General features: G+C 39.0%; 1 protein-coding gene across 1 annotated transcript; it reads right to left on the bottom strand.

Annotated features, from left to right (window-relative positions):
* Positions 1–1,339: 1,339 nt before the first annotated feature.
* slc38a8a (solute carrier family 38 member 8a) lies at positions 1,340–27,236 on the bottom strand. The gene is made up of 10 exons (XM_063004328.1): positions 27,048–27,236; positions 24,413–24,611; positions 20,587–20,743; positions 18,216–18,314; positions 12,423–12,480; positions 7,626–7,740; positions 7,110–7,257; positions 4,090–4,292; positions 1,761–1,812; positions 1,340–1,678 (listed from the first exon to the last, which is right to left on the bottom strand). The coding sequence occupies exons 1-10, from the start codon at positions 27,234–27,236 to the stop codon at positions 1,576–1,578; spliced, it is 1,323 nt and encodes a 440-aa protein (XP_062860398.1). The 3' UTR covers positions 1,340–1,575.
* Positions 27,237–27,976: the final 740 nt, after the last annotated feature.

Raw genomic sequence — 27,976 nt, 5'->3', positions numbered from 1 at the left:
TGTGTTGAGTTATTTTCAGAAGACAGTAAATCTACACTGCTATACAAGTTGTACACTGACTACTCTAAGTTATATCCAAGTTTTATTTCTATAGGCTTGTCCCATGAAAAGATATAATAAAATATTTGCAGAAATGTAAGGGGTGTACTCACTTTTGTGATACACTGTATATATACAGTATATATATTGATAATACCAATTAGCAATAACATTATTGTTATTGTGTTGGTCCCCCTTTTGCTGCCAAAACAGCCCTGACCCGTCGAGGCATGGACTCCACTAGACCCCTGAATGCGCTGTGGTATCTGACACCAAGATGTTAGCAGCAGATCCTTTAACTCCTGTAAGTTGCGAGGTGGGGCCTCCATGGATGGGACTTGTTTGTCCAGCACATTCCACAGATGCTCGACTGGATTGATATCTGGGGAATTTGGAGGCCAAGTCAACACCTTAAACTCGTTGTTGTGCTCCTTAAACCATTCCTGAACCATTTTGCTTTGTGGCAGGGCGCATTATCCTGCTGAAAGAGGCCACGGCCCACAGCCATCAGGGAATACCATTCTCATTAAAAGGTGTACATGGTCTGCCTTCGCTCCCCACGTGCATCAATGAGCTTTGTCCGCCCATGACCCTGTTGCCGGTTTACCACTGTTCCTTCCTTGGACCACTTTCGATAGATACTGACCACTGCAGAACTGGGAACACCCCACAAGAGCTGCAGTTTTGGAGATGCTCTGACCCAGTCGTCTAGTCATCACAATCTGGCCCTTGTCAAACTCGCTCAAATCCTTACGCTTGCCCATTTTTCCTGCTTCTAACACATCAACTATGAGGATAAAATGTTCACTTGTTGCCTAATATATCCCACCCACTAACAGGTGCCGTGATGAAGAGATAATCAGTGTTATTCACTTCACCTGTCAGTGGTCATAATGTTATGCCTTGTCGGTGTATACTGATTGCAGCTAGTCTATTTATTTTTCTTTTTTTATTCATTTTAATGACATTTACCACAGCATTTTTTGTTTACAATTCACCACATCTTTATGAATGAAAAGTTTTAAATGATTTAAGCTCTCGAGTTCATATGTAAGCTGTGCTATCAACCTGGCCATGTATCTAACAGACACGATTGGCCATACCTGAGGGGGTTAGTCAGCAGAGTTTCTTGTTGCTGCTTTAAATGCGATGATGGTGTAAGCGGCGGAGTACAAACTATTGGATTACAAAAGGGCTAGATTGGGAGAAAAGGGGTAAAACTGCCAAAACAGAAAAAACAAGACCCATAAGGATAAAACTGGATGTGATTTAATGAAATTTATTTTACATAACCATCAAAAATATCCAAATAAATAATACATTCATTGATTTTTCCACCAGTGTTTGTTAAGTTAATCAAAACATTTTGCATAACAGAGACAGAAAGTTGTCTGCTTAAAGTGCCGACAAGCGTGACTCTTCCAAAATGTTAAAGATCTCAGAAGAAATCCGCCACTACCCTGTCCAAACAAGTGTCTGGCAGCTTCATACATGTATCATTATAATAATAAAATAAGTCCAGTAGGAACAGTTTGATTACTGGTTGTAAAAGACTTCAGTGACAGCAATGGAAGTGCTCTGCCCAAATATAAATGCTCCACATAAAATAGTGATCAGTCCCCATGCAGTCAATAACCACCTGTGAAGACAAAACAAGTTTTTTACTTGCAAAATTGCTCAATGCATAAAAATTTTAAGAAAGGAAATTTTTATTTTAATACCTTAGCGTTGTTGACACAGGGTAAGATTGCATAGCATAGATTAAACAAAGCCCTGCAAAGAAGAGACAAAAATAACTGTGTAAAGTTCAAATATCACAGTTAAAAACCCGTTGTATGTAGTTTTGTGAATCCACAGAGCTCATGTTACACCACTTCGAAATAAATAGGTTATAAATTAAATTAACTTGGGTTAATTGCTCACTAAATACAAGTGTGTACAACTTTTTTATTACTTAAAATATTGAAATTGACAAGATTTTCAAAAGTAAATTACATTTACTCTTTAATTTAAAAGAAGTGATTTTCTGTTTTAGTGTGAACTTACTGCATTACAAATACCACTGGTACTGTTCAGATACACTGTTTAGTAGGTAAAATGCTTTTTAAAACCCTGCCTAGTGTCAAACAGTATCAGATGAATTAATTAAAAAACTGAGGTAAGGTAGTTGTACAATTTACAACTTTCATGTAATAAACATTTACTAGAACATACAGCCTTGATGAATGTTTCAACCAGTTCTCCGTGTGATCAGTTGTTGCTGTAACTTTTTAAATACAGAAACTTTTTGCCGCTCAGGTGGCGCAGTGATAAAAACACACGCTGGAACCAGAGCTGGGATCTCGAATACATCGTATCAAACCTCAGCTCTGCCTGCTGGCTGGGCTGAGCGGCCACATGAACAACGATTGCCTTGTTGTTCAGATATGGGCGGGATTAAGCCGGATGGGGTCTCTCTCTCATAACTAATGCAATTACGACCTCTGCTGGCTGACTGATGGCGCCTGCACAGAGATGAGAAAAGAGTGCTCTCAGGGTGTGTCTCTCCGTACACAGTGCTGAGCTGCACTGCACTCGTCAAAGTGTAGGTGATAAGATGCATACGGCATGCTGCCCACGTGTCGGAGGGGGCGTGGGTTAGCTTCGTTCTCCTCAAACAGAGCAGGGATCGGCATTGGTGGAGAGGAAGCATGATGCAACCAGGCAATTGGACATGCTAAAAGGGAGAAAAGGGGGAGAAAATGCATAAATAAAAAAAATTTAAAAGGGGTTTATTATGAGATTACAGCATAGCCAAAAAATTACACTGCCATCCAGTGTTTTAGTAGTTGCTGTTCTCAGTAATTAACCCTGTACCACTTTTCTATCATTCAAAAATGTATTTTCTAGGCATATTTTCTGAAATTATTTGAAAGATTGCATTGTTTACTATAATTTCTTAACTAAAGTATTTGTGTTGTTTATTTAAACAGTGCCTAAAAGATAAGCCATGCCATCTTACATTGTAAGTTCTCCATAATGAGCTTTTAAAGAACAAACTGTTTTTAAAAAGTATGTATAGTATATATTTATTTGTATAAATATATATTTATTGTATATAATTCTGTATTAAGAGCATTAAGGTAATCATGAGCCGTAGGTAGGGTTTATTTTTTTCTTTTAGAACACTTTGCACCCGATGACATTTATTAACAAGGTTACATTCTCACTGAGAATTTTATTAACACCTGTTTTATACGTACATTCACTGACTATTTTATGAGCTACACCTAACATATAGATGGACTTTGTGAGTATACATATCTGTTGCTTTATAACCCCCTTTACTACATCAATTAGTGAAAAGGGACCCCAATGACCAGATGCTTTTTGGTTGATGGACCATTCTCAGCACTGCACACTAATATGGTAATGATTTGGAAGTACTATATTCAGCAGTGTTGTTGGGATTGTATATAATGTTTACACTTACTGTCCTCTTAATCATAAGTGTTGTTGGGATTGTATATAATGTTTACACTTACTGTCCTCTTAATCATACACACATACCTGGTTAGCACTCATTGTAGGAGTACAGTTACAGACTGAAATTTTGTTTTCTTTTGCACAATATGGGTTAATCCTTTTCTAGTCTTAGACACTTTCAAATCACAGGACGCTGTAGGCTTTATATTTTTGGTTGGAGCATTAGCCTCCTCTCAGCTTTGACAGTAAAGGGCCTAAAAATCCCAGCAACCATGTCATACATCAAATACATGTACAGTATATCAGTATAACACACACTACCATATCATTACCACATTAGTGTCAGTGCCCTGCTGATAGTGGTCCACCCTAGCATCTGGTCAGCGGTCCTATGGGGCCCATTTCTATTGATGGATGGATTAAAAAAGAGCAACAGTACACATATACCCGGAAGGTTTTCTATATGGCCAACAAATGTATGTTCAAGACAGCTGTTCTTAATAAACTTCTCAGTAAGTGTATGCAGTTACACCACACCACTTAGCTTCAGCATATAAAAAGAGGTGATGTATCTGGCAATCTGACCTGGGAAAACAAAGATGAAAAAGGAACAAGTGCCAGCAATGAGGTTGATAACTTTGCTGATGTCTGGAGCAAACACTGCAATAAGGAGAGTTAAAAGGATCCATGTTACAGTCAGGACAACTCTGCTGCAGATCTCAAAGTACTTAGTCTCTGAAAAATGTAGTCTCTCTCTGTATTGCAGCAGTGGATCCAGAATCGCTGACCTGTATATCAGATAGTAAACAATTGAAAAGACACAAGTAAGGAGACAGATAGAAAAATAATATATTAGAACTGAAAAGTGTATGTCACCACCAACACCTTGCTTAAAGTAGGCCAGCTGGATGATAATGCCAAAAGAATAGTGATCAGGGCTATGACAGCTTTAGCGATGGTACTTGTCTTTGTGGCTAAGACTGGTCAGCCTATGCATGTGACAACAATTTAAAAATGCATTGCAAATGGAACACTGAAATAATTCTAATGCCATGTGGCCAAACATTATATCGTCAGACAAATGTTGAACTCTTTAGTAAACTTCAAGCACTGTTTGGCAAAGACATCACAGCACCCACAAGACATCATACCTACTGTGAAGCATGAGGGTGGCAACATATTTTTACAGAGGTGTTCCTCTTCAGTGGAAATGGGCAACTGAGAGAATCATGTAGCCCTCTGTTAGACACCTTAAAATGGGCAGGACGTTTACCTTCCAGCTCTACAATCACCCTCAACACGTGCAAAAAAAGAAACTTAGTGATTGAACATGAAGGACCATTGCCGCTCATCAAAAAATCTGACTAATGGCGCCCGGGTGGCACAGTGGGATATACCGCTAGCACACCAGTGCAGAGATTCTGAACTGTTCAGTTCAAAACTCGGCATTGCCATCGGTCGGCTGGGCACCATCTAGCGGGCATAATTAACAGTGCCTGCAGCAGACACGTCTCTGCTAAGGCGGGATGACCAGACTATGTGGGTGGGGTCTTCAAACGCTCTGTAAGGACCCTGATTGGCAGACAGAGAGGCGCCTGTGCAGAGTGCATAGGTTAAAAAGGGTTCCGTTAAGGGCTGCATGCGGGTCGAAGGAGGCGTGAGCAGCAATATACCCACCTCAACTGCAATCATGGATCCCTCAGCAGCAGAAGACAAATTGACTACACTAAATTGGGGAGAAAATGGGAGAAAATGCATAAATAAAAAATAATAAAAAATCTGACTAATGTTGCTGGTAAAAATAATAGTTTCCACACTAAATGTGTAAAGCTGGTAGAGATTGTAATTTAAGTCAAATTAAGCTATACAAAGTCTTACTGGAGTCAACTGGAGCTGCAAAGGCGTTCGAGGCGGAAAAAGAAAGATGGAGTCAAAGTAAAACAAAAATTGTGTGTTATGATTAAGTACAATTCTAAATAATGTTATGTGTAGCTTTGTGGAGAAAGACAGAATTAATTTTATCTGATTTTAAAATTGTTATAACTGTGGTGATGTGACGTCATGCGTCACGTGACATTGGTAAGATGGCGGACGTAGTACGTACGAGGTGGCATGCATACTGCATACTTGCATACTGAAATAGCTTACTGCTTTACTGGCAGAGCAGTGCGCACTGCCTCAAATTTAGTAAGTACTGTTTAAATATGCGATTTTGGACACAGCCACTGTCTGTAAATCCATGCACAGGGTGCACCAGTTGGTCATTCTGCACTATCCTTGCTCTATCAACTTTCTCCATTGCAGGCTGCAGATGTTTTTGTGTCTTTCATTAGATAAGTTTTTTCTGTTATTTTGGTCACAATATTTTTTTAGGAGCATCCCCTTATGTTAGTGGCTTTTAGCCACAGATTTGTTTTACCTTGTTAAAGCATTCCTTTATTTTTCTTTCACAACCAGCCCAGTTACAGATAAATTTTTTGGGACAGGTAAAGAAAACAGGATGTCCACAATAGAAACTCCAGTCAATATAGAGCTCTGTTGCAACAGTGTAAAATAATGTTAAGCGATTAGTCTTGAAATGTTCAAAAGCTACACTGTCTGGTCAAAAAAAAGGTCACACACATATTTTGTTGTACCACCTTTAGCTTTGATTACGGCACTCATTCGCTGTGGCATTGTTTCCACAAGCTTCTGCAATGTCACAACATTTATTTCTGTCCAGAGTTGCATTCATTTTTCCCCAAGATCTTGTATTGATGATGGGAGATTTGGACCACTGCACAAAGTCTTCTCCAGCACATCCCGAAGATTCTCAATGGGATTCGCAAGATTCGCAATTTGAGCCCAGTGAATCCTGGCATTGTCATCTTGGAATATGCCCGTGCCATCAGGGAAGAAAAAATCCATTTATTCAATCGTTCAAGATTTTTTTCTGACCACATTCCTTCCTCGAAGATGATGTTTCCCCACTGTCCTTCCACTTTTTAATAATGTGCTGGACAGTTCTTAACCCGATTTTACTAGTTTCAGCAATCTCCTTAGATGCTTTCTCTGCTTGATGCATACCAATAATTTGACCCTTCTTAAACAGATTAACATCTTTTCCACGACCACATGATGTGTCTTTCGACATGGTTGTTTAACAAATGAGAAGCTACTCACTGCATCAGTTAGGGTTAAATAACTTGTTGCCAGCTGAAACATAATCACCCATGTAATAATTATCCAATGCGAGGCTCTTACCTATTTGCTTAGTTAAATCCAGGTGGTGACCTTTTTTTTGGCCAGGCAGTGAAGATTTATACTAGTCACAACTATAACATCACCAGTCACTCAAGCTGAGCAGATGAAGCTTGTCAATTGAAGTTGATTCACTGCTCTTATGTTTCCAAATAAATACAAATATATACAATTTTATACAAAATTTGGACACTAACTAACTGTGTCTGTTGAAAACCTGGCGAGTTTATTAGCACATCTGACATTCGAGCTTGAAACCTTTGGATGGTGGGCTAGCGGATTGGACCACTGAGCCACCCAAGAGCCCCACACAGATACATTTATAAATGTACAGTGCTATCTCTGGACAAATGCTGGCATGTTACCTTCCAAGCAGGAGCATGATGGGGTAAACAGTAATAACAGAGACCCCAACAAGCACCCTGGCGATAATCAGGAGGATGTCCCTTTCACTGTACGACATTAGAATATCAGCAGCAACATGGTTTCCAAAAGTGAGATACCCATAGATACCTAAATATGCAACAAATAGGTTTGGTTAATTCAAGACACTGCTCTCAAAAATAAACCACATTACCTAAAATTACATTAAAAAAACAAAGCATAAAATTATCCCCAATTCACCATGCATATGGGCAGGTAGCATCCTCATGGCATCTACCAAATTTGTCTGTTAGACTGCTGTTATCTCTAGTTTTCCAACGCATTCCATTTTACAATAAAACTAATGAGGTGAGTGAGGTGACTGAGGTGGTTGTTTATGAAGATTGCTTTACTATGTGCATGATTGCATGATGATGTGCTTGTTAACAATCGTTAGGGTAAAAAACTTTTGCCTATGTAATGTATATTTTTATTGTGCAGATATTCTGTACTCTCACCAATAATAGTGTAAAGAACAAAGCAAATGACCATTGACACCAATGAGATTATGGACCAGTTGAGGAGCTTCTTATTCTCCAAACTGCTGTAGATGGCAACACTGCCCTCATGACACTGCAAAGGAGACAAGTCTGAATTAATGAGCAATGATGAAAATGCAGAAATGAAAATATAACTAATTAAAAAGTAATGTTATTAATTCACTGCAACTTTTAAACTTTTAAACCTTTAAATTCCGTTTATGTCTACATTATTTACCACATCATTGAAATGTTTACAATGTTTATTAATCAGTTTCATCTACATCACAACGAATACATTCTTTCGTAACAAATAACACACAAATAGTTTTTATTAATTAGGTAAATATCCAGGCTGGAAAAAGTATGTGAACTTCTAAACTAATTTGTATGAGATAAGAAATGTGGGCTGTAGGGGTCTCAGTGTTTTTATGAAAACAATTTATATATACAGTGTATCACAAAAGTGAGTACACCCCTCACATTTCTGCAAATATTTCATTATATCTTTTCATGGGACAACACTATAGACATGAAACTTGGATATAACTTAGTCAGTAGTCAGTGTACAACTTGTATAGCAGTGTAGATTTACTGTCTTCTGAAAATAACTCAACACACAGCCATTAATGTCTAAATGGCTGGCAACATAAGTGAGTACACCCCACAGTGAACATGTCCAAATTGTGCCCAAATATTGTTGTGTGACCACCATTATTATCCAGCACTGCCTTAACCCTCCTGGGCATGGAATTCACCAGAGCTGCACAGGTTGCTACTGGAATCCTCTTCCACTCCTCCATGATGACATCACAGAGCTGGTGGATGTTAGACACCTTGTACTCCTCCACCTTCCACTTGAGGATGCGCCACAGCTGCTCAATTGGGTTTAGTCCATCACCTTTACCTTTAGCTTCCTCAGCAAGGCAGTTGTCATCTTGGAGGTTGTGTTTGGGGTCGTTATCCTGTTGGAAAACTGCCATGAGGCCCAGTTTTCGAAGGGAGGGGATCATGCTCTGTTTCAGAATGTCACAGTACATGTTGGAATTCATGTTTCCCTCAATAAACTGCAGCTCCCCAGTGCCAGCAACACTCATGCAGCCCAAGACCATGATGCTACCACCACCATGCTTGACTGTAGGCAAGATACAGTCGTCTTGGTACTTCTCACCAGGGCGCCGCCACACATGCTGGACACCATCTGAGCCAAACAAGTTTATCTTGGTCTCGTCAGACCACAGGGCATTCCAGTAATCCATGTTCCTGGACTGCTTGTCTTCAGCAAACTGTTTGCTGGCTTTCTTGTGCGTCAGCTTCCTTCTGGGATGACGACCATGCAGACCGAGTTGATGCAGTGTGCGGCGTATGGTCTGAGCACTGTCAGGCTGACCTCCCACGTCTTCAACCTCTGCAGCAATGCTGGCAGCACTCATGTGTCTATTTTTTAAAGCCAACCTCTGGATATGACGCCGAACACGTGGACTCAACTTCTTTGGTCGACCCTGGCGAAGCCTGTTCCGAGTGGAACCTGTCCTGGAAAACCGCTGTATGACCTTGGCCACCATGCTGTAGCTCAGTTTCAGGGTGTTAGCAATCTTCTTATAGCCCAGGCCATCTTTGTGGAGAGCAACAATTCTATTTCTCACATCCTCAGAGAGTTCTTTGCCATGAGGTGCCATGTTGAATATCCAGTGGCCAGTATGAGAGAATTGTACCCAAAACACCAAATTTAACAGCCCTGCTCCCCATTTACACCTGGGACCTTGACACATGACACCAGGGAGGGACAACGACACATTTGGGCACAATTTGGACATGTTCACTGTGGGGTGTACTCACTTATGTTGCCAGCTATTTAGACATTAATGGCTGTGTGTTGAGTTATTTTCAGAAGACAGTAAATCTACACTGCTATACAAGCTGTACACTGACTACTCTAAGTTATATCCAAGTTTCATGTCTATAGTGTTGTCCCATGAAAAGATATAATGAAATATTTGCAGAAATGTGAGGGGTGTACTCACTTTTGTGATACACTGTATATACAGCGGGGAAAATAAGTATTGAACACATCAACATTTTTCTCAGTAAATATATTTCTGATGGGACTACTGACATGAAATTTTCACCAGATGTTGGTAACAACCCAAGTAATCCACACATATAAAGCACTCAAAACAAATAAGTCAAAAAATTAAGTTATGTGTAATAAAGTGAAATGACACAGGGAAAAAGTATTAAACACGCTTACTGAAATTTATTTAATATTTAGTAGAAAAGCCTTTGTTGGTAATGACAGCTTCAAGACTCCTTCTGTATGGAGAAACTAGTCGCATGCATTGTTCATGTGTGATTGTGGCCCATTCTTCCACACAAACTGTCTTCAGATTATGAAGGTTCCGGGGCCTCTTCTATGAACTCTGATTTTCAGTTCTTTCCATAGATTTTCAATTGGATTCAAGTCGGATGATTGACTGGGCCATTCTAGCAGCTTTATTTTCTTTCTTTGAAAACACTTGAGAGTTTTAATGGTGTGTTTGGGATCATTGTCTTGCTGAAATGTCCACCCTCGTTTCATCTTCAGCATCCTGGTAGATGGCAGCAGATTCTTATCAAGAATGTCTCGGTACATTTCTCCATTCATCCTTTCTTCAATTACATGAAGTCTGCCAGTACCATATGCTGAGAAACAGCCCCACACCATGATGTTCCCACCTCCAAACTTCACTGTTTGTATGGTGTTTTTGGGGTGATGTGCAGTGCCTTTTCTCCTCCAAACATGGTGTGCTATGACATCAAAAGAGTTCAATTTTGGTCTCATCTGACCAGACTATATTCTCCCAGTATTTTATAGGCTTGTCCAAATGTTGTGCAGCAAACTTTAAACGAGCTTCAACATGCTTTTTCTTCAGAAATGGAGTCTTGCGCGGTAAATGTGAAAAGAGACCATGGCGGTTGAGTGCATTGTACTTGTTTTCTTCAAAACAACTGTACCTGCTAATTCCAGGTCTTTCTGAAGCTCTCCGCGAGTGGTCCTTGGCTCTTGGACAACTCTTCTGATTATTCTTTTGACTCCTCTGTCAGAAAGGAGCACCTGGCCGTGGCCGGTTTATGGTGAAATGATGTTCTTTCCACTTCCGGATAATGGCCCCAACGGTGCTCACTGGAACATTCAGAAGTTTAGAAATACGTCTGTAACCAATACCATCAGTATGTTTTGCAACAATAAGGTTGCGAAGGTCTTGAGAGAGCTCTTTGCTTTTACCCATCACGAGATGCTTCTTGTGTGACACCTTGGTAATAAGAAACCTTTTTGTAGGCTATCAATTAGGACTAAACCAGCTGATATTAATTTGCACTGATAGGGGCAGGATTGCTTTCTAAATACTGACAGACTTCAGCTGGTGTTTTGGCTTTCCACCTCCTTTTCTTCATGTGTTCAATACTTTTTCCCTGTGTCATTTCACTTCATTACACATAACTTAATTTTTGGACTTATTTGTTTTGACTGCTTTATATGCGTGGATTACTTGGGTTGTTACCAACATCTGGTGAAAATTTCATGTCAATAGTCCCATTAGAAATACATTTACTGAGAAAAATGTGGATGTGTTCAATACTTATTTTCCCCGCTGTATATATATATATATATATATATATATATATATATATATATATATATATATATGTATACACCGATCAGCCATAACATTAAAACCACCTCCTTGTTTCTACACTCACTGTCCATTTTATCAGCTCCACTTACCATATAGAAGCACTGACTGTAGTCCATCTATTTCTCTACATACTGTTTTAGCCAACTTTCACCCTGTTCTTCAATGGTCAGGACCAACCCAGAACAGGTATTATTAATTGTAGAACTACAAAGTGCTTCTATATGGTAAGTGGAGCTGATAAAATGGACAGTGAGTGTAGAAACAAGGAGGTGGTTTTAATGTTATGGCTGATCGGTGAATATAGTGACATAAAACCCACTTGACTATAAACACTGCCACCTACATTCCAGCAATTTTTTAACCATGGCAGACCAGGATGGAACCTGGATTCCAATTTACATTCTTCTAAGCATTAAGTAACAGTTTGGATTTGCTTTCCACCCCTGGCCTTAAACCCTATAGTTTACGATCAATAGTTCAATACCTTAGGTGCTTAGCCACCATTACCTGTAGAAATTGGTGGAAAAACTCATTTGTAAATGCAATTCTCTGATGCAGATTTTTAGGGGTCTTTATCATGATTGTCATATAAATAGTACTCCTACCATACTTTATTAAATGTAAACAAGCTCTCAGATTAATAATAGTTATTGCACATCCTGTTTTAGAATTCAGATTAAACATGGCAGTGTGTCTGCATTTGTCAAACAGCACATACAGTATGTAACAGGAGAATAAAAACCAGAATATTGCAAAGGGAATAAGGGATTGTGTTCTTATGTTCACACATGTTATTTAAGAACAGCAGCCTTGGCCTCAAAAAACAATGCATACAAAACATCTTAAATAGCATTTTTATCCTTTTCTTCTTATTACAGCTTAGTAGAAGGGAAGCCTGTTTTACGAGACCCAATCAGAAAAATTGCCATTTAGTAAAAAAAAATATACAGCATAAACTTTTTAGTAAAGGCTAGAAGCTTACAAGTTACAGTGTTGTTCTGGTTAACTAAATAAACAAATGTTTGACATGTTATCATGGAAACTGACAATGTCAACCTCATCATACTACAGTCAATACAGCTTGTGTTGGGACACTCACCTGAAAGCCAAAGCAAATTGTGGGCAAGATGTTAAAGATGGAGTGCCAAGACTCCATTCTACAAATAAAGTCAAATACCAATGTAAGCACACATTGAAATAAGTATTTAATTAGTTATCAATTAAATTAGTTAAATTCGTTAAATTAGTCCATGTATCTATATTCCCCTTATTGCCAGATGACAATTGCATCCTTTGACATTTTAAAATGATTTTTAGACTTTTTACAACCTTAAATAAACAAACATCTTAAATAAACAGTAATTTGTAATTTAATATATTGTGCTATCTGACTGCAGATAATTGCAAGTATTATATGCAAAAGATAACATGCAAAGACATTGGAAAAAACAGTATTTAAAGGTTTTTAACGATGTGGGTAAAATGCTAACAAAGTTAGAAGACAGTGAATACAGAAAGAATTCAGACCCCTTGAGTTTTTGGATATACAGTGTATCACAAAAGTGAGTACACCCCTCACATTTCTGCAAATATTTCATTATATCTTTTCATGGGACAACACTATAGACATGAAACTTGGATATAACTTAGAGTAGTCAGTGTACAGCTTGTATAGCAGTGTAGATTTACTGTCTTCTGAAAATAACTCAACACACAGCCATTAATGTCTAAATAGCTGGCAACATAAGTGAGTACACCCCACAGTGAACATGTCCAAATTGTGCCCAAATGTGTCGTTGTCCCTCCCTGGTGTCATGTGTCAAGGTCCCAGGTGTAAATGGGGAGCAGGGCTGTTAAATTTGGTGTTTTGGGTACAATTCTCTCATACTGGCCACTGGATATTCAACATGGCACCTCATGGCAAAGAACTCTCTGAGGATGTGAGAAATAGAATTGTTGCTCTCCACAAAGATGGCCTGGGCTATAAGAAGATTGCTAACACCCTGAAACTGAGCTACAGCATGGTGGCCAAGGTCATACAGCGGTTTTCCAGGACAGGTTCCACTCGGAACAGGCTTCGCCAGGGTCGACCAAAGAAGTTGAGTCCACGTGTTCGGCGTCATATCCAGAGGTTGGCTTTAAAAAATAGACACATGAGTGCTGCCAGCATTGCTGCAGAGGTTGAAGACGTGGGAGGTCAGCCTGTCAGTGCTCAGACCATACGCCGCACACTGCATCAACTCGGTCTGCATGGTCGTCATCCCAGAAGGAAGCTGACGCACAAGAAAGCCAGCAAACAGTTTGCTGAAGACAAGCAGTCCAGGAACATGGATTACTGGAATGCCCTGTGGTCTGACGAGACCAAGATAAACTTGTTTGGCTCAGATGGTGTCCAGCATGTGTGGCGGCGCCCTGGTGAGAAGTACCAAGACGACTGTATCTTGCCTACAGTCAAGCATGGTGGTGGTAGCATCATGGTCTTGGGCTGCATGAGTGTTGCTGGCACTGGGGAGCTGCGGTTCATTGAGGGAAACATGAATTCCAACATGTACTGTGACATTCTGAAACAGAGCATGATCCCCTCCCTTCGAAAACTGGGCCTCATGGCAGTTTTCCAACAGGATAACGACCCCAAACACAACCTCCAAGATGACAACTGCCTTGCTGAGGAAGCTGAAGGTAAAGGTGATGGACTAAACCCAATTGAGCACCTGTGGCGCATCCTCAAGTGGAAGGTGGAGGAGTTCAAGGTGTCTAACATCCACCAGCTCCGTGATGTCATCATGGAGGAGTGGAAGAGGATTCCAGTAGCAACCTGTGCAGCTCTGGTGAATTCCATGCCCAGGAGGGTTAAGGCAGTGCTGGATAATAATGGTGGTCACACAAAATATTGACACTTTGGGCACAATTTGGACATGTTCACTGTGGGGTGTACTCACTTATGTTGCAGCTATTTAGACATTAATGGCTGTGTGTTGAGTTATTTTCAGAAGACAGTAAATCTACACTGCTATACAAGTTGTACACTGACTACTCTAAGTTATATCCAAGTTTCATGTCTATAGTGTTGTCCCATGAAAAGATATAATAAAATATTTGCAGAAATGTGAGGGGTGTACTCACTTTTGTGATACACTGTATATTATGTTGAGGATTTGATCATGATAAAAATACTATTCATCAATTAGCCTACACTTAAACAACCATATTTACAAAGTAAAAACTAATGAGTGAAAAGAAAAGAGTTTATTATCTCTTATTTACAAAGTATTCTCATTGTGACATGACAGGATCAAGGCAAGGGTTGAAAACAGTTTCCACAGCATTGAGTAATTACAGGACCACAGTGGCCTCAATAATTTTGAAATAGAAAAAGCTTGCCACTACCTTAAACCTTCCTAGAAGTGGTCACCCATTCAACGTGGGCCTTCATGCAAGAAGGGCCTTGGTCAAAGAGGTAAGAAAGAACCAAACAGTCTCCCTAAAAGAGCTCCAAAAGTCCTTTGCAAACAAACAAAAGTCACTATGGGATAAAAGGCTTACGACGGCCCAATTGGAGCTTGCTAAAAAGCATATAAAGAACTCACAACATAAGAAAAAAGGTTTTCTGGAGATGAGAATTTTACAGAACAGCATACACCATGTTAATTGCATGATCCATGCATTTATAACTTCTAAGTTAGATTATTGTAATGCTCTTCTCACTGGATGCTCTGGTAGATCCATAAACAAACTTCAGTTGGTTCAAAATGCAGCAGCTTGAGTGCTAACCAGAACTAGAAAGATGATCATATTAGTTCTGTTCTATCATCTCTACACTGGCTGGCAATTAAATTCCACATTAATTGCAAAATACTTTTACTAACCTAAAAAGTGCTACATGGTCTGGCTCCACAGTATCTGAGTGAACTTACTGAGCACTACAACCCAGCACGTTCAATTCGGTCACAAGATGCAGGGTTACTGATAGTTCCTAGAATTAAAAAGATCACAGCTGGTGGAAGAGCATTTTCTTACAAAGCTCCACAACTTTAACAATAATTTCCTTGCCTCTGTTCGGGATTTAGACACAGTCTCAATGTTTAAGTCTTGAAAACATATTTATTTACTCAGGCTTTTGATTAGACTTTCCAAACTAGGGGTGTGTGGCTCCGGTCCTGGGGGTCTGGGCAGTCTGGTGCTCTCATGTTTGTCGGATCTGCTGATGCTGCATGTTGGCTTCTGGCTGCGCCTGATTTCTACCCCTAGAACTGCCCACCCTGATTATTGACAAAGGCGCAGAGCTTGGGGGTTCTAAGTCTAAGGATGTTGGATTGCTGTCTTTCTGTCTCTCTTGTCCGATCACTTAGGTTATTTCACGGTGGGGGAGGTAGGCGATGTCCTGTAAATGACTCATGACTGTGTTATCTGCTGGTTCTCCCTTTTAGTTATGCTGTAATAATTAGGGGTGCCAGAGTCTCATGCTACACTGCAAAACTGCCTTTTTAGTCTTAATGATTTCACATTTTATCTACATTTCCTGCTGTTTTACCCTTAGGTGGTTTTGACGGTAACCTGTTTACCCACCCAAGGTTGACTGCTATGTCAACAATGCTGCTCCTGCTAGATATGATGGGAACCTGGCTGGATCCTGTTAAAATTGCTTTGAGACAATGTCCACTGTAAACAGCGTTTGACTTAACTTAACCATGTAAGGCAGTGTCCATCATCTCTATCTGGTACCATATCTACAGTAAAACATGATGGTGGCAGCATCATGCAATTGGAGTGTTTTTCAGCAGCAGGGTAATAATTGAGAGATTTACATTTACATTTTCTGCATTTAGCAGACGCTCTTATCCAGAGTGACTTACAGAAGTGCTTCCATAGTAAACATTTCATTTCTCAAGTTTTAGTAAACAACAGTCGAAGAACACAAATCTGCTGAAACCTGTTAGAACCAAGGTGTTTTTTTTGTTTGTTTTTTTAGTAAATAAGTACAAGTCAGCTTAAGTGTTTAGTAAAAAGGTGGGTTTTTAATCGTTTTTTAAAGACAGCAAGAGACTCAGATGTTCGGACAGACAGAGGAAGTTCATTCCACCACTTGGCTGCTAGAACAGAGAAGAGCCTTGATGCTTGTCTTCCTTTAGTCCTGGGTGGAGGCTCAAGTCGAGCGAAGGTAGCTTGGGGCTGGTCCATTTTTGGCTTTGTAGGCGAGCATCAGTGTTTTAAACTAAATGCGTGCAGATACAAGAAGCCAGTGAAGAGAACGCAGCAGTGGGGTGATGTGGCAGTGTTTGGGCTGGTTAAAAACCAGACGGGCAGCTGCATTTTGAATGAGCTGCAAGGGTTTAATAGTGGACATGGGCCAGGAGGGAGTTGCAGTAGTCCAACCGTGAGATTACAAGTGAACTGGGCACTTAAGGACAGAGATAGATAAAAGCAGCCACATACCTTAACATCCTTGAAGAAAACATCTTAATAACAATTCACCTTTCAACATGACAATGACCCAAAGCATGAAACCTAAATGCCCATGAATTGGATTCTGGACAAATGTCTGAATGTCCTTAAGTGCCCAGTCAAAGCCCAGGTTCAAACCTCAATGAGCATCTGTGGAAAGACCTGACAAAGGCAGCTCTCAGACACTTGTCATCCAACCTGATTAATCTACCATGAAGAATGGAATAAAATCCAATAGCTTAAATCAAAGCTTGTAGAGACGCATCCAAGATGACTCTAACTGCTGCCAAAAGATGTTTTTTAAATAATTATTATGAGGTAAGAATAGAATGATGGTTAAAATGGCAAGTATGTCAATTCAAATTAAAGTATACAAGACAATAAAGCTCAAAAAGGGGTCTGAAATTTTTTTTTATTTACTGTAAATTATACAGTAATGTATGTGGTGCTAGACAGAAAAAGTGACTACAGCCATGGTACAAAACATGCACCAAATTAGTACCCTTCAGACACACTAATAGATACCTGAAATTGCTGCTTTTGCCTTGACCTAAAGCCTTCATAAATCACACAAATAGCACTTTTAACACATCCCTGTATTTGTCACTTTTGTCATGCCATAAAGTGTAATTTATTACAGCAAATACAAAATTTTATGTTGTTTGCTAAAGACATAAACTTTATTGTAGGTGCACTACCATGCTCTTTTGTGTATTGTAAACACTACAGAATTACCCAAACCTTCCAAAAGAAATTGCATTCTACATTTTAAACACATCAAGACATTCTACATTTTAAACACACAAACAATTGTGCTTTTCTTTACCAAACATGTTGCTGCTACATTGCTGCATGTTTTAGGTTTGCACGAGTCTATGAAGATGTTGTATATTGCTTCTGGGAAAATACTGAGGAGGAAAAAAGGGAAATGCGTTTGCAGAAATGCAAAGTGCTAATTTTGAAGGAGAAAAGGCAATGCACACCAAGACTTCAGCAAGCAAGTTTTGTATCATGAAATATTATAGAAGAATATACGTGTGGTGGTATATCACCTGATGCTTGTCAGAAGTTGGATGATCCAACAAGACAATTCCCCAAAATACAGAATGAATGAAATAGATTTCTTTTTTTCTTTGAAATAACCAACTGAACTGAGGTGGTGGCACAAACCTATAAAGGTTGTTTCTGTAGAAAAGGTCTAAAAATTCTCATCATTGCTATGCAAGTCTGATCATCCCCTACAGGTAACAATATTGCTGGAAACATTCTATTAATTATTACACGCAACGTGTTTATTATTACGACTTGGGCAAAGATCAGATTATTATTTAATTTATTTACTTATAACAATCTTACTACCACAGGAAATTATATTGACACTCTCTAATATTTAAGTAAATAATCACAGTTACTTGCAGAGTTATTAATAAGAATTATGTCAAATACTCACCCACTGCTGCAAAATTGTGGCAGGTGATCCTTTGGAATTGTGTAATATCTTACAACAATGGCTACAGCCAGATAAGCAGAGGCTAGGCTGCCTAACAAACTAAAGATAAAATACAAAGAAAACATGCACAAAAATGTGGATTCAGAGACATACAATGGATATAAAATGGCTACATACACTTGTTAAAATGCCAGGTATTTGTGATGCAAAAAATCAAAACAAAAAATAATTTTAGATTTATTTATATATTAAAAAACTAAACAATGTGGTCGCATACTTGCACACAACCTCTTTTACTCAGAATTAGTCAGTGACATCTGCCATCAATTAAAGTGACTCTGATTAAACCCATATAAACTTCACCTTTTCTAGTAGAATTTTCCTGACATGTAAATAGTTGCATCACACAACACATGATACAGCCATGGTCTGCAAAGAGCTTACAAAGCATTAAATGTATCTCATTGTTGAAAGGTATTGGTTAGGTGAAGAAGTTAAACCAAAAATTCCAAAGCATTACGTATTCAATGAAACACAGTGAAGCTGGTCATCAACAAGTGGATAAAATATGCCACAACAGTTACATTACCAAGAACTGGAAGTCCCTCCAAAATTCATGAAAATACAAAAAGAAAACTTGTCTGGGTGGGTGACAAGAGACCTACAGCAACATTGAAGGAGCTGCAGGAATTTCTAGCAGGTACTGGTTGTGTACTACATGTGACAACAATCTCCCATATTTGATGTCTAGGCTGTGAAGTAGGGTAGCAGGACAAAAGCCTTTCCTTACAAAGAAAAGCATCTAGGCCCGGTAACATTGGTTGAACTTTCTGGCCACAAGTACATAGTACATGTACAAGTACATGGCTTCGGTCAAGGTGGAGGGAATTATTAGAATGCCAATTTTTTCACACATTCTCTGTTGGGGACAGGTCAGGACTGCAGACATGTAATAATTTAAAAAAGTTTCTCATGCATTTGTTGACAAACTGGAAAACCACTGCTTATCTTTGCTCCTTAAAGACTTTAATACTGCAAATCATGATTACAATCAACAGTTTAAAATCCCATTATTATTTAGTTTTTTTACCTACTAGCCCTAAATTGCCACAATCCCAACTTATTTGGAATGTGTTGCAGACCTGAAATGCAGAAATAAATGAAGTGAATACAAGTGAATTTATTTGCATTATCCTTACTGTCTCAGCTTTTTAAATTTAAGGTTGCAGAAAATTTGTCTTTGAAGACTTTTAAAATCCAAGCCTAAAGGGTATCACACAATGTTAATCCATCATGTCATCATAATCTAACATAAATATAACATAATCTAACATCTTGTTTCTACACTTACTGTCCATTTTATCAGCTTCACTTATCATATAAAAGCACTTTGAAGTTCTACAATTACTGACTGTAGTCCATCTGTTTCTCTACATACCTTTTAGCCTGTTTTTACCCTATTCTACAATGGTCAGGACCCCCACAGGGCCACCACAGAACAGGTATTATTAAGGTGGTGGATCATTCTCAGCACTGCAGTTACACTGACATGGTGTTGGTGTGTTAGTGTGTGTTGTGCTGGTATGAGTGGATCAGACACAGCAGCGCTGCTGGAGTTTTTAAATACCGTGTCCACTCACTGTTCAATCTCTTATATGCTCCTACCTAGTTGGTCCACCTTGTAGATGTAAAGTCAGAGACGATCGCTCATCTATTGCTGCTGTGTGAGTTGGTCATCTTCTAGACCTCCATCAGTGGTCACAGGACGCTGCCCACTGGGCGTTGTTGGCTGGATATATTTTTGGTCGGTGGACTATTCTCAGTCCAGCAGTGACAGTGAAGTGTTTAACAACTCCATCAGCATTGTCGTGTCTTATCCACTCATACCAGCAAAACACACACTAACACACCACCACCATGTCAGTGTCACTGCAGTGCTAAGAATGACCCACCACCCAAATAATACCTGCTCTGTAGTGGTTCTGTGAGAGTCCTGACCATTGAATAACAGCATGAAAGGGGGCTAACAAAGCATGCAAAGAAACAGATGGACTACAGTCAGAACAGTGTAGAACTACAAAGTGCTTCTATATGGTAAGTGGAGCAGATGAAATAGACAATGTGTGTAAAAACACGGAGGTGGTTTTAATGTGATGGCTGATCATGTACACAACTGTATTCACTCTCGAATTGTCATAAAACAACAATGAGAGTTAAATTAAAAATTATTTTCATTTTTACTCAGAATAATAGTACACAGTACAAAAAATGTAGTACATTTGCCCATTAACGTAATGTATAAGAGATGTATTGAAGATATAATGTAATGAAGATATAATCGAATGAAATATAATGTAATGAAGATTCTCACCTCATGTATTTCTGTGTCCCAATGTCTTTGGAAATTGAAAGTGGAAGTATGACGAAAAGACAAAGGAGAAAAAGGGTAAATCTCTGGTCCATGTACCAGTAATAGGGTATCTCAGATTTATGTAGGCCTGTGATTAACTGATATATGGAGACACTCACTGAAACAGATATTAAACAGATAATAATAAACATAAAGCCAGAAGGGTCTTCCCATTGTAAGTATTTGGCATGTAATAATTAAAAAATAAATTATACACTGATCAGTCATAACATTAAAACCACCTCCTAGCCGCTCAGGTGGCGCAGCGGTAAAAGACACGCGCTGCAACCAGAGCTGGATTTCGAAGGAGCGTCGTTTCGAATCCAGCTCTGCCTTCACGGTCGAGGCTGGGCGGCTATGGACAACGATTGGCCTGTTGTCCGGGTGGGGGGCGGGACTTGAGACCGTAGGGGATGCTCTCTCAGGAACGAGGTGGTTGCGCCCTCTGCTGGCTGGTTGTTGGCGCCTGTATGGAGACGGGAGGGGGTGTGGCGGAGTGTGTGATCCTCCGTGCACAGTACTCTGCCACGCTACACTCGTCAAGTGTGGGTGATAAGACGGTCGATTGGCTGTGCACGTTTCGGAGGAGGCGTGAAACGGCCTCGTCAGCCCCAATCAGGAGCAGGAATCCGCACTAATGAGAGGATGATAGATGGGACGAAATTGGACATGCTAAATTTATAAAAAATAAAAAATTTAAAAATAAAAAAAAAAACACCTCCTTGTTTCTACACTCACTGTCCATTTTATCAGCTCCACTTACCATATAAAAGTACTTTGTAGTTCTACAATTACTGACTGTAGTCCATCTGTTTCTCTGCATACTTTGTTAGCCCCCTTTCATGCTGTTCTTCAATGGTCAGGACCCCCACAGGACCACCACAGAGAAGGTATTATTTAGGTGGTGGATCATTCTCAGCACTGCAGTGACACAAGTGTGTGTTGTGCTTGTACGATCAGACACAGCAGCACTGCTAGAGTTTTTAAATACCGTGTCCACTCACTGTCCACTCTATTAAACACTCATACATAGTTGGTCCACCTTGTAGATGTAAAGTCAGAGACAATCGCTCATCTATAGCTGCTGTTTGAGTTGGTTATCATCTAGACCCTCATCAGTGGTCAAAGGACGGCGGGATATTTTTGGTTGGTGGAATATTCTCAGTCCAGAAGTGACAGTGAGGTGTTTAAAAACTCCAGCAGCACTGCTGTGTCTGATCCACTCATACCAGCACAACACACACTAACACACCACCACCATGTCAGTGTCACTAAAGTGCTGAGAATGATCCACCACCCAAATAATACCTACTCTGTAGTTGTCCTGGAAGAGTCCTGACCATGTAAGAACAGCATGAAAGGGGGCTAACAAAGCATGCAAAGAAACAGATGGACTACAGTCAGTAATTGTAGAACTACAAAGTGAGTCTATATGATAAGTGGAGCTGATAAAATGGACAGTGAGTGTAGAAACTAGGAGGTGGTTTTAATGTTACGGTTGATCGTGTATAAAGCTAGTAAAAATGTAATATATTAGACACATATCTGTAACATCTGTAAAGTTGCTTTGTGATTTTCACTGTAAAAAGCAATTTATAAAAATAATTTGACTTGACACATCAAATGATCAAAACTGCAGCTGTACCTACTAGATATGGGTATTTTTAAAAATCAGTAAAAAAAACAAGTACTCAACTACCTTTACTCAAGTACTCAATTATCTTTGCTTTTATGCATTGCACTGCTGCGTTATTTGATAAATACATGAATAAGCAAGGGTACAGCTGTTCCCAATAACAAAAGCAATCATCAATAATATAATCTGCATGTCATATTTACATAAAGATAAAAGAGTTACATTTACAATCACAACAAAGCACATGCATAGCATGGTGTGTCCAACTGCATTGGTGAACAAGGCAATTTTTTGTATACTTGTTTATTTACTTTTTAGGAGCAGCATACAAATGCTTTTTTTATTTTAATTACATATATTTGGTATATTAATTTGACTGTAACATTTATGTTCACTTGTCATAAAGATGAAAAATTACTTCATTATAGGAATTTATTTGAATAAGTCATTTATGCGATGTGTTTAATTTTATTGAACATACACTGGACAGGTCACTAGTCCATCACAGTTATATAAATTAGCCCCAAAATAAATAAATACAACTAAACAATGAAACCAGAAACAAAGTATGCTTTTATGCTTTATCATTAATAACACTTAGATATTCATGTCTATTCTTACTACATACACTGCATAAATGTATGCAGACCATTAACCCTCATATACAATTGTGCTTGTAAAACATAATTGTTTTACGTATTAACATAAATGCCGCTTCTCATTTTCTCTTGTAACAACTTTCATTATTCTGGAAAGTCTTTACACTAGATTTTTACAGCTTTGAGTTTTCACTGCAGTTTAACTACAAGGACATTGGTATGGTTGTGCCCTGTGGTGGTTACAATCAGTGGTCTGCTTGAAATCAGTGTTTATAACACTGATAATAATACAGTATGTATATTTAGTTACAATTATATAATAATAATCTTTATGTCAAATGTGCAGTTGAGGTCAGAGCTTTGTGCAAGTAATCCATGTGCATGGAGGACACTGCCAAGCTGAAACCTTTCCCAGACTGTTGCATGCATTTCTCTGCAGTGTCAAGGGACCCAGCCCAAAGCAGCAAAAATGCCACAGATTCCTATTCTTCTTTCAACAAACAGTTGCTTTAAACTTAAATTACTTAGTTGGCCATAGTCAGGCAGATAGTGTACTCCTAAAACCTAAATTGTTTGTCAGACTGTGTGATGTAATGTTTTTCTATTCCACTAGCACACCAGCACAGAGATTCTGAACTCCTCGGTTCGAAACTTGACAGACACGGTTCTGCTAAGGCGGGATGAGTGGACTATGTGGGTGGGGTCTTCAAACGCTGTGTAAGGCCCCTGATTGGCAGATAGAGAGGCACCTGTGCAGAGTGCATAGGTTCTGCTAGGGTGGGGAGGGGGTTGCTAAGGGCTGCGCCTGGGTGGCGTGAGCAGCAATATACCCACCTCGACTGCAATCAGGGATCCCCCAGCAGTGGAGGACAAATTGACTACACTAAATTGGGAGAAAATGGGAGAAAATGCATAAATAAAATAGAAAAAAGAAAGTCAAATTTTATTCACTACTCACTTCAGCACCAGGTGGTGGTGTGATTGGCTTTAAAATGTTCTAAAAAATACAATAAAAGCAATTACAATTGGTCAGGGCAGTTCTAGCAGGGTTAAAAGTTATTAAAGATTGGCCTGTCCAGGTTGTGGTTTTGCCTTGCACTCAGTGTTTCTGAGTGAAGCCGGACCCATCATAAACCCAGGATAACCAGGATAAACCACCAGTCCAACGCAGGGAAGACACACATACACACACATACACACACTCATTCACCTATAGGGCAATTCAGTGTCTCTAATTAGCCTGACTGCATGTTTTTGAACTGTGGGAGGAAACCGGAGCTCCCGGAGGAAACCCACGCAGACACAGGGAGAACATGCAAACTTCGTACAGAAAGGACCTGGACCGAACCCAGGACCTTCTTGCTGTGAGGCGACAGTGCTACCAACCAAACCACTGTGCCGTCCATATTGTAATCGTTTATAACAACAAAATTGGCATATGCCTTGCTGATGATATTCATAACCATCATACATTGTAGATTATGATACTCTAGAGGAAAGTCTAGATAACTTATAAAAAACCAGTAAAGAATATAGCATAAATGGTACTTACATTTTTGCAGCAGCTCAGCCACTACAACCAGTACAGCCACACAGACCATGAAGATATTAAAGACAAAGCAGATCTCACACAGTTTGCCTATGGTGGCCCCACATAACTTTTGCACCACAGTTTGGTAGGTGTTCTGGCCACTAATTGAGGAGGCATAGCCCATGATTATCAGTCCACAAACAAGAAATATTAGAGAAATCTAAAACAAAAAAGAGAGATACCACATGTATGAGGAGACATCAAAAATAGTGTGTGTAATTACTAGTGAAAACCAAGCCATTGTCAATAATACTACCTTAAAAACTGCCTACTGCTATACTCTGGTACCCAGTGTCATAACTAAACACTCGCAGAATCTAGAGTACTAAATTGCATTGAAAGCTCTCTTTCAATACTGTGCATTTTCTGATAGTGATACTGGTAGTAGATCTGACATATAATAAAATCCACCGCTAAAATTAACTATGGACAAAGTCAGTCAACACTCTTTTATATTATTTATGTCACAATTATTTAACTCCTACACAATATTGCAAATTTTAAAACCTGCTTAAAACCTGAAAACATTTCCAAAAGCGGACAGAGAGGATTTCTCTGCACCAAAAGAGCAATTGGCATTTTTGAGATTTATGGACATATTTATTCATTGGAAGTATTATTCAGATGTTCCTAACTTTTGGTGTCCCAACAAACCTGCCTTGACATGAAAGAAAGCACAAAACTTCATCCAGAGACATTAGCAATCTCACCAGGACAACAGGAAACCCTCCATGGGTTACTTAAAAAGACTTACAGGATGACCTGAAGAAGGTTGGCATAAATGTGTCAGTGGCAACAATAGGATCGCTTAAAGAACAAGAATTCTGATTCGAAGACACTTGCCTCTCTTGACCAAGAAGTGCTGGAAGGGTCAACTGGAATATGCCCAAATGAATTTAAACAGGTTTGCACAGTTCTGAGACACAGTTTTATGGAGTGACAAATCAAAACTTTAACCCCTTGGCCATATACATTAGTGGTTTGTCTGTCGCAAAAATGGCAAAGCTTATGACCAGAAAAATACTATACCATATTTGGCAAAAATTAGGGTCCTGCCAAACAACAAATAAGCTCTCTCTCTGCATTATAGTGGCTTAATGTACCCTTAATGTAATATAAAAAATGTCTATATAAACCTGCATGCTAGCAATGAATGACAAATCAGGTCATTGCTGGTTAAAGTCTAACCAACACTGTATGAATAAAAGTATTGGGACATCCCTTCTAATTTTTGAATGTATGTGTTTCAGCCACAACAGGTACTAACAGGTGTAATAAATCAATTGTATCAAGCAAAGCATATGATTCTAACTTTGCAGCAACATTTTAGGGAAGGCCCTTTCCTGTTCCACTATTACTGTGCACATGTGCACTAAGCAAGGTCTATAATGTGCGCTTAATGTAATACAAAAAAAACTATATCAGCATGCTAGCAATGAATGACAAATCAGGTCATTGCTGGTTAAAGGCTAACCAACACTATATGGACAAAAGTATTGGGACACCCTTTCTAATTTCTGAATTTATGTGTTTTAGCCACAACAGTGACTAACAGGTGAAATAAATCAGTTTTATAAAGGAAAGCATATGCTTCCAACTTTGCAGGCCGTCTCCTGTTCCCCATTACTGTGAACATGTGCACTAAGCAAGGTCTATAAAAACATGAAGAGAAGCTTGGTTTAAATAAACTGGAAACAGGAGCACCCAGAGGAAACCCAAGGGGAGAACATGTAAAATTCACACAAAAGGAACCTTGGCCGCTTACACAGTGATTTTTTTTGCTGTGGCGCGACAGCGCTACCCGCTACATCACCGTGCTATCAATATCAATTAGGGATGTAACCATGCACCACAAGACTGTTAAAATGGCGCACATGTGTAACGGGAGTTAATAAAGAAAAAGTTATAGAATTCATATAATGGTGTGGAACTAGATTTATTAATAAACAGGCAGACAACACCAATCAGGTGAAATTGGATAATCTTCCACAGCACACCTGATGTTTTCTCACGGCACACTTATGTGCCGTGGCACAGTGGTTGGGAAACACTGATTTAGATAATAATTTAGATATTTATTTAAATAAATAAAAGATAAGCAGTATTTTATTTTTATTTTTTTTAAATAATTTGTCATAATTTGTCTTAAATTTCATTTTGTTTAAAAAAATCAGGAAAAATCATATCGTGAACCCAGTATCATGAATCGTATCGCATCATGGGTAGAGTGTATCGTTATATCCCTAATATCAATATTTTATTTTTTTTAATGTTACATATAACCTATACATTTCACTTTTGTATATAGTCACTATGACAATAAAAATACAATAAAATATAAAAACAAATGTAAATGTTACAGATAGTTAATTTTATATTTCTATTATAGTAAGATTTCCTTGTTTTGGAAACAAACACAACAAACGTACACCTTTAATTAAAAATTTATTCTGCTTTTGTTGATTAACAAGTAGAATAAACTAAGTTTTTGAAGTGTAATGCCAATGGTGCTAAAATTGTAGTGTAAAACGTAAAGTTTATGGTTACATTTGTCATGTGTGCAGTTTTTATCGGTGATTTATAATTCTATACTGACCAGCTCCAGAGTAACAGCGCCTTCGATTCCTCCGGCGCGGGCGAAAGCCCAGGGAAAGTTGAGTACCCCTGCACCCAAAGCGGATTTCAGGATGATAATCACAGCTTCGTATGTACCCAAACCTGGTCTGTCCTCCACCTGTTTCTGCTTCTCTAAGAAACCAAAGGATCCATCCTTCAGCTCCTTCATTCCTCACTGTAGTGTAACTCCGCCGCAGCGCTTGCGCTGAACTTGCACTAGATTTTACAACTTTGACTCCGTAAATAGAAAGGCGGGCAGGTCCTGAACGGAGAGAATTAATAGACGGGCGTCAAACCTGTGGACCAATCATATTCCGTTGTTCCTGGAATTGTAAAGTCTTACTGCAGTGGGAAGTACTGAACGTGCTTCTCTGTTTCTCCACTGTAGTATGCAGGGGGTGTGATGTATTGTCCGTAATGCTAAGCAGCTTACTGAGTTTTTCATTTTGTTTATTGCACTTTTGTTGATGCTGTTGCAGATATCCCAAGTCTCCCGGAAGTTCCGGGAGTCTCCCGCATATACATAGCGGCTCCCTGATCCCCGCAAGTCAGATAAAATCTCCCGGAATCTTGAACGAGCGGGTGACACAGACTTTTTCCCCCGATTGTGTATTAAATCCGTTATCTGATATACAATTTAGTGCACTGTGAAGGGAACCTAAATTTGTTAACTAATGCGCTACCTAAAGCATTATGTAAGAAACATAAGTCTATTATCTTATATTATATTAAAGAAACAAAAATTCTATTCTAATAAATTATTTTCTATAGCATTATGTTGCACAGTTTCTGCACTACTTGTCACTTTTACACACTTGTTCACTTTAAATTGCTCTTTTTAAATTATAGTTAATTTTTCTACACTTTTCATTTAAAAAATATTTCTATAGTTTTTGTATAATATATATT

The sequence above is a fragment of the Trichomycterus rosablanca genome, chromosome 11, assembly GCF_030014385.1.
Source record: "Trichomycterus rosablanca isolate fTriRos1 chromosome 11, fTriRos1.hap1, whole genome shotgun sequence".
Classification (NCBI taxonomy): Eukaryota; Metazoa; Chordata; class Actinopteri; order Siluriformes; family Trichomycteridae; genus Trichomycterus; species Trichomycterus rosablanca.
The sequence above is the reverse complement of the archived record's forward strand: the minus strand, read 5'-3'. Positions and strand labels throughout refer to the sequence as shown.